Source organism: Tyto alba, unplaced genomic scaffold, assembly GCF_018691265.1.
Source record: "Tyto alba isolate M040663 unplaced genomic scaffold, T.alba_DEE_v4.0 Super-Scaffold_18, whole genome shotgun sequence".
Lineage (NCBI taxonomy): Eukaryota > Metazoa > Chordata > Aves > Strigiformes > Tytonidae > Tyto > Tyto alba.
In genome coordinates, this window is record NW_024881280.1 from 7,646,635 (window position 1) to 7,655,025 (window position 8,391).

General features: G+C 38.9%; 1 protein-coding gene across 1 annotated transcript in view; it reads left to right on the top strand.

Annotated features, from left to right (window-relative positions):
• Window positions 1-8,099, top strand: part of RTF1 (RTF1 homolog, Paf1/RNA polymerase II complex component) — a 31,252-nt gene extending 23,153 nt beyond the window's left edge. Inside the window, exons 13-18 of the mRNA XM_032990036.2 lie at window positions 572-693; window positions 1,066-1,123; window positions 1,696-1,773; window positions 2,921-3,016; window positions 3,308-3,419; window positions 5,296-8,099. Coding sequence (XP_032845927.2) covers window positions 572-693; window positions 1,066-1,123; window positions 1,696-1,773; window positions 2,921-3,016; window positions 3,308-3,419; window positions 5,296-5,402 — 573 coding nt within the window. The 3' untranslated portion in view covers window positions 5,403-8,099. The remainder of the gene's footprint in view (window positions 1-571; window positions 694-1,065; window positions 1,124-1,695; window positions 1,774-2,920; window positions 3,017-3,307; window positions 3,420-5,295) is intronic.
• The last annotated feature ends 292 nt before the right edge of the window (window positions 8,100-8,391 follow it).

Here is an 8,391-nt window from a genome sequence, read left to right on the forward strand (position 1 = left end):
GCTTCGTATACGATGAAACCAAAGATTTTGTATTAATCTTTAGTTCTACATTCTTTGGTTTAACTGTATTGTTTCGTCATCATCTTACTATGCATGAACATGTAAATTGTTAGTTTTCCACTGCAGAAGGGTGCGTTTGCTTTTTGTTGTCACCAGGTGGCACAATAAGCTACTGCTGGTCTGGTGGTGCGGCAGGGGACTGTCCAACTCCTTGAAATAAGTAGAAACTGGCAGTTGCAGAAATAATAATTCTTTTCCTGAGCTGTTAAATAGCAGTACTAAATTTGAATCAAATCTGCAACTTAAAGCATCTAACTGACTTGTGTTTCTCATGCTGGGACTAGTGTTCCTACCTCTTCCTTAGTTTAAGGAGTTTCAAAGGTTTTCAGTGTTCTTCAAAGAAGTTCTGTTTTGCTGTGGGCTGTAAGGAGAGTTTAGCTCTTTATTGTATCCTATCATGTGGGGTAGAATATTTGGAATTGGAATAGGGTTAGCTGGCATGGGTCTGTCCCTTGTATCTCTGAGTTCTGTGGTAGAGAATAGTGCCTAATGAGTTACTGTTTGGTTGAAGGCTATGGCTGAGGACTTGGGGGATCAAGACAAGGCCAAACAGATTCAAGATCAGCTTAATGAACTTGAGGAGAGAGCAGAGGCCCTGGATCGTCAAAGAACAAAAAACATTTCTGCCATCAGGTAAGAAGCAGATATTGGGAATTTCCTGTCTTAAATAGTATCAATCGAAATATACAGAGAAGAGAAACTAATGCAATAGTGAATTAACTGCAAGATTTTGTCTCTTCTTTCCTGTACAACATATTAATGAAATGTGTATCATGATGGTCCTGTTATTATTTGCCTATCTTCACTGCCTTGTATCTTATTCAGTTAAAACTGTCAAAAATGTAAACTTTCTTCCACATACCCTAGTTAGCAGATGTGTTGCAATAAGAATAATTTGTGATGAGGATGAAGCTGTAAGAATGCTGTCAAACATTTTGTTGTGTAGGGACTGATAAATGACAGTCACTTTCTTTCCCCCTCCTCCTTTTTTTTCCCTTTCTGCAGTTATATCAACCAGAGGAATAGAGAGTGGAATATCGTTGAATCTGAGAAGGCACTTGTGGTAAATAGTGCTGAATTAATACTTCTGTACAAGTAGAGACAAAATGATGCAAAGGGGGATAATTGCATGGTGAAGTTACTCAATTTTTTAAAATGATCTATAAAATCTTTCATATAGGCAAATGACATGATTTTGGAGCAAATTGCTTCATCCTTTTGATCAACTCAATTATCAGCAGATTACTGACTGTAATAGTGACTTACTGCATTTTGTATGGGAACTAAATCAGTAAGGAGACCTCAGAGAATCAAATAAAGGAAATATTCAGTTCTCTGCAGTGACACTTCTACTAAGGAAAAGTTAAGCTTGTTTAGCAGATGGTTAAGCCTTAACTGCCCTGAGAGTTTTGCACCTGTTTTTTTTGTTACATTCAATAAGGGTGGTTTTGCTCTGTGAAGCATCGGATTGTGGGTGTGTCAAAGTCTTTCTAATCTGTAATGCTGTTGCTGGTTTTCCTCTGATCTTGATATTATATATAGCTGATGAATGCTTGCATGGATGGGGTGCTGTGGGAGGATTTACAAGGGTGCAAGTAGCTAACTCTGCAAAACCATGTGCTTTTTCTTCTTCAGGCTGAAAGTCACAGCATGAAAAATCAACAAATGGACCCCTTTACTAGGCGGCAGTGCAAGCCCACAATAGTGTCTAATGTGAGTGTAATACTTAAGTTCAGTTGAGGCAATTTGCAGAGAAGCAGGAACTAATGTAATGCAGAGAGTAGGAAGGAAAACGTAGCTTGTATTCATTCCCAGCTGTGCCATATGCTGTTAATGGCCCAGATGCCAGGGTGACATGTAGTTGAGTGAGATCCTGGTCTTACTATCCCAGAAGAAGGAAAAAGCACTATTTATTTTCTTAATGCAAAGTGTGAAAGGCGTAAGGGATGTGGGTATGTACATGGAGAAGCAACAGGTTTAGACTTCTGTAGTGAGTTCTAGGTAGAATTACTCAGATTTAGTTAGCTCTGGGAAGACAGTTTGCTTTTAGGTGTGTGTTTTGCTTCTAATTCGTTGAAACTTTCAGGAAAGATCTGTGAAAGGAGAGAAGAGACCAGACGTTTTTGGGCCAGTGATTGTTAAAGTAGTTTAACACAAACTTGCTCCATGATACTGTGGCAAAGCTTGCTATTGCAGTCCCTAGCTATATAAACAGTGGCTAGCAAGGTGATCAGCTCCTACTTCTAAGTAATCTGGCTTTGCTGAGGCCTGTTCTGGAATAGTATAGAGTTTTGATATTAGTACTTAATAAAAACTGTCCAAGTTGGCTCTCATCAGTCCCCACAAACTGGCAAGGGAATAGAAAAGGAATCTTATTGCAGGGCTTGTGTTAAGTAATTACTTCTGAAAAAATTCTTTATTAGAAAAGAATCATAACTGAGTAGCTTTATTATGGTAGACAACTATTATGTAAAGAAAATAATCTTCTAAAGATTTCTTCTCTCTAGTAAAGTGCTTCAGCTAGAACTGTAAGGTGAAAGCAAATACATCTAACAGTATTATTAAGATTAGTCACAGGAGCAAACCATATCAACAGGAAATGTATTTCTCATTTTCTCAAAGAAAGACTTTCTGAAGGGTAACTTTTAGTTTGTTACCGACAGATGCATTACACAGGTATCAGGATGATTTCAGTTGTCTCTGAGATCCTAAAGATTGGACTGACTGATCTACAGCCTCTTGTGGTTTTAGATTCATGGATATGAGTGCTGTTTTAACAAAATGCAGTATAGTTTTCACAAATTTAAATACAGTGGGGTGGGTTTTTTTTATATTTTTTTTTTCTTTTTCCCTTCTGCAGTCCAGAGATCCTGCTGTCCAAGCTGCCATCCTTGCCCAGCTAAATGCAAAATATGGGTCTGGTGTATTACCAGATGCTCCAAAGGACATGAGTAAGGCAAGTTTCCATTTCTGTCTCTGTTACGTTCCTCCTACTGTCACTGTTATGCTCTAGAAGCTTATGACTAATAGTAGGTGTGCATGCTTCCGTTCTAGAAATAGGTATTCTGTAAAGCATTATCATAGAAAAGGAACAGCTTTTTGTTTCTTGGGGAAAAAAAATTAAGTTTCTCTAGCAGTATGAAAGTTAAACTAACTATGTTTGTGACAATAGTGGCAGAAAAAGCATTTTTACCTGTGTTTATCGGGACAGAAAAGGGTAGAGAATGACTTGTAGTTTTTATTTCAGGGTCAAGGGAAGGATAAAGATGTGAACTCTAAATCAGCCAGTGACCTCTCAGAAGATCTTTTCAAAGTGCATGACTTTGATGTAAAGATTGATCTTCAGGTTCCCAGTTCAGGTAGGTGTTCCGGCTGCATTTGGGGATGCAATTGTCCAGCTCATTATGGTAGAGCACACTTCTTCCAGAAGAGCCCTTTCAAAATCTTTGGCGAGCTTTTGCAGATAGCAGCAAGGACTCAGTATTTGTTATCTTGGCAAGTATCTTGAACTGAGGAAGGGAGGATGTGTGTTAGTGACATCCATTGAGAGAACAAGAACAGCCATATCGTGTTAGACTGAAAGCCTGTATATGCCCATATCCTTGTTCCATATGCCTAGAGAGAAAAGGAGGTAATGAGTGTTTTCTGATGTACTCTTCCAGTCTACAGTTTCTATGACTTGCATAATCTTCGGGGAACAGTCAGGTGTGTTGTATTTAATAAGTCTTGATTTCTGCCTTCATACTTTCTTTGTTAATTTGTCTAATCACTTTTGAGGGCAGATAAGCTTTGGGTGTCTGTGATGTCCTGATCCATAAACTGTGTACGTGCTATGTGGATAAAGTATTTTTATTTGATTTGGAATCTGCTGTTTTACCCAGTTGCTGTTCCCTAACTTTGGTATTGCATATGGTATTGAAGCAAAATGTTAGGGGAACCAAAACACTGTACAGGGAGTGAAGGTATGCTTATAGACACAACACGCTGACTCTTCCTCTTTATGGTCTTTGTCATCTTCCTCTTTGTGATTTTGAAAGACTGAGATGTGTGGCAAGAACAGTTTAGTGTCATAGAATTTTTTAGGTTGGAAAAGACGCTTAAGATCATCGAGCCCAACCATTGACTTAACACTGCCATATTCACCAGTAAACCATGTATGTCCCCACGTGCTATGTCTACATGTCTTTTAAATGCCTCTAGGGATGGTGACTCAACCACTTCCCTGGGCAGCCTGTTCCAATGCTTGATAACCCTTTCAGTGTAGAAATTTGTCCTAATATCCAATCTAACCTCCCCTGGCACAACTTGAGGCAGTTTCCTCTCATCCTATCGAGCTGTCTTCCAGTGGAGGGAAAGCATGGGAGTATACCAGTGCAATTTGACTCACAAGGCTCATTTTTTCTCTTGCGTTACTGGAAGTATTAGAGCTGAAGTTTCTTGGAGGGCAACAATTTAGGAAGTACTGTGAGAATACACAAAGACTTAAAACCTTGTCAAGAAGGAAAAGTAGGAGAGGTGGTCTTTCCAAACTAGGTCAAGATTGGAACTCTGGATGTAAGACTACAGAGTGAGGTAGGTTGCCAAGAATAGGAGACTTCCTGAAGCAGATAGTTATGAACTTCAGAGAGTTAGCAAGCAGATGAGAGTTGCGTGCTAAGGGACACTGAAAACCAGGAAGGGGACTGAAAAGAGAAGGATGAGAGACACCCAGTATAGGTAGAGGCTTAAGTGTGGCTGCTTTGTGTTTTGTGTTGTGTGGTTTTTTGTTTTTTTTTTTTTTTCCTCAGACAGAACACCATTTTGCTTTGTGCAGTCTCCTTTCTTAACAGAAGGACCTGGGAATTGGTTAAAATGTGTATTGTAGACATGGATAGGAAGTTTGACTTCTGTCCACTCATTATCTATCTCTTTATGCTTGCTATTCTCATGGGATAATGATTCACCAAAGGTCCCAGAACTGAGCCTGAAGGGCTCTGTTTGTATTGTGATTTCAGTGTGCTACAGAGTAGTTTTCTTAAGAAAGGAAAGTATACTTATCAGTAGAAAGCTGGAATAACAGAGTCAAAATTGCACGTGTTTTATCTATGAAGATAAGCTACCGGATACTGAAGTTCTAACCTGATGTATACTAGGGAAGCCAAGCATGATTTTGAGGTGAAGTTGTCAGCAAAAGCAACAATTAAAATTAGCAGTTTTCATGTGTTTCGGTCCTCACTCTTTTCTTATCCCCAACAGAATCTAAGGCACTGGCCATCACCTCCAAGGCTCCACCAGCAAAAGATGGTGCCCCTCGGCGATCATTGAACTTGGAGGACTACAAAAAGAGGCGGGGGCTTATTTGAGCATGCCCACTCTGCTGCTTCTGATCCTGCATGCTCCATGACGATGTCCTACCTTTTCTTCCTCCCTTTTCAGTTCTCCCTTCTGGGTTGGAGCAGCAATGGAGCTGGGAAGAGACTCTTTAAAACTGCCAGTCATCTGTAACATAAACCATTCAACTATTTACTGTATAGACCTCCCTTCTTGCCCTTTCCTCCTGCCCCCTCACAAATGTGGATCTGTGCTATTTGGGGTTTTCCCATTTCTTTTAGTTTTGAGTTTTTGTTTTTATTTTGTTGATGCAGCTCGTTGGTCCACTCTGTGTTCAGTATTAGCCTGAGGTCTGGATTTACATAGGAATCTCTTGGTGGTCGCAGAATCAGCACTTGGTGATCTCCCCTTACATACCACCACAGGCATGGTGAATAAACATTGGCGCAAGACCTTTGTGGCTGGAAGGTCATCTGCACTTTCTTCCTCTTCTTCTTCCTCCTTCATCCTAGCTTTGGAGAAGGGAATCTTCAAAAACTGGCTTAGGTTCAAAGTGTAAATTTTTTTGGGAGGGTTGTGTGACTTTTTTTCAGGTGTTTTTTATCATTTTTAAGCTGCAGTACTATTTGTATCCGTCTGTCACAGTTCTTTACGGCTGTTTTGAATTTCTACCAGCTGTACTTGAGCATCTGAAATTGCAAGAAAGAAACTCATTAAATGTGATTCTTCTTACTAAAACGGCTTGGCTGATATAGCTGTTTAACTTCATGCTCCCTTTTTTACTTACACTTAACTGATGAGAGGTACACAACTCTTGATGTGGGACTTGTCATCTGTAGGACGTCTGGGCTCTCCAGCTGTAACTGAGTGAAGTAGCTTTTTCTGGGATGGCCCTGGGGTGCTCATTGGTTGGGTTATAATTTCTTCTCCAAGCCTCCAATATTACATATTTGTTAAGTCATCGTGTCTTCACTGGGCTCCAGCTCGCTTTGTTTCTTGCTTTGTGAACCATTTAAACGGGGCTTCTATAAACAAACAAAAAATTAAAAAAAAAAAAAATCACTTTGTGTGGAAGGGGAAGGACACAGTAAGGACATAGTAGAATGGTCAGTGGGTAATGTGTGAAGTAGCTGATGCACATCTTTCATATATAAACTGGTACAAGTGGAGTGCAACACTAGCACAAGAATTGTATGGCTTTATGGAATATTTGACTGGACACAAGGTGACAGCTAAATTATCACTCAGGTGTTAAAAAAAAAAAATCAAAGTGTAAATATAAGTGATGTTTAACAAAGAACTTTTCCAAACGATACAACTGAATATATGGAGCTAAGAACTAAATTAAAAGCGAATTAGAAGTCTAAAAGGTTAGAGGCCCTCGTTCAGGTAAGCGTGCAAGCACGTGTTTGTTCCTACTCAGGCCAGTACGTACGTAACAACTTCAGCACTGAACTGGATAGGAATGTTTCTGGGGGACCCTGAAGAGGGAAAATGCTGATGCTCTTCTTGTGTCAGAGCATTACTGTTTTTCTGAAATCATACACTGGTTATGTTTAAACCTGTGTTTGATACTTTCTTGTTGGATTCTTAATGAAACTTTAATCTAGTTCTTATTTAACTTTCTTTTCCTTTTTTAACAGTAGCTTTAAAGAAACATCATGTAATTGTATGCAGATTGATACTATGAACTGTGTATAAAAAGAAAATCAACCTATGAAGCAGCTCTTACCTACCATGTAAACAAGTAATTAGAAATCCTTCAGTGCTTATTTACCGAATAGTCCATAGTTCTAGGACACATGTGGGTTATTCTGTAAATATGTAATCATAGACTGCTTTATTTGATGGCCTATTTTAGCAGCTTCTCTGGAGTTGTAGTAGGCTTTCACGTATATGTACTTTTAACTTTTTAAGAGTGGATTTATGGAATCTACCATGATAACTTCATAGGAGACATCGTGATTCACTGTGTAGATATGCATTTGATATAATTTTGGTTTTTTAACAGCTTCAATGATGTTACAGATTTGTAATAAAAATCTAAACTTATTTTGCAATAGCCAGTTTTCAAAATAATCACTCTCCAATGCTTTGCAGAAATAATTGCCAAATCAAGCAATTCAGGAACTGATTTTTCCACAGAAATGCTTCAGAGCTCTAAGGCTCAGTGACAAGTGATCTCTAAAGGTAAAGTTAACTCAAATTCAGTGGTTTTAATATACTTTCCCTTCATGTATTGGTTTTAGGTAACTTCTACATTTGGTAACACAAGAATAGTCTGTACTACAGCCAAAATGTCGATGAGGCTTGTACAGTGTTGCAAGTAACTTTTAGTGGAGATAACCGAAACAGGGGAGATGCAGTGGGTTTAGAATGCAGATCTGAATGATGGACTATGTCCTAGTTATCTGCAGCTATGAAACTGCCACTTACCCTCTCAAAATCTCTGGATTCTGCTGAAGTACTGTTTTTAAGAGAGGCAACAGTCAGTAAATTATCGTGCAAACCTCTTATATTGAGAATAATACATCGAGAAAGTACTCTCAAATAGTTACAGAACTGTGTATGAAAGCTGTAATCTTTTTTTAAGTGCATGTAAAGGTGAGTGACTACACCTCCCACTCGTTAGAGAGGGAGAGATTTGTTTGCTTTGTTTCATTGGTGTCCTAGCATAGTTCATCACAATTGTACAGACTTCTATAAATAAACTTGGTTTGTTGGTTTAATAAGGTTGATTGTTCATCCCTTGATCTGAGGTGCTAAAGGTTTCCGTCTGGAATTTGTTTTTTCAGAAACTGACACTTCATTTATCTGTCTGGGCAATTTTATTTAAAATACTAATACTGTAAAATAATTAACGAAAAGTAAGCGCTCTCTTTTGCAAGAGCAGCTGTTGACTCCTGGATCACACTCTTAACAACTGGAGTTGCTCCTTATCATTGGAATCAGAGCCTCTTGGAAGGTCAGTTCACTTGCACCCCTGCTACATCTCACTAAAAGCACAGACTTTGCTGTCTG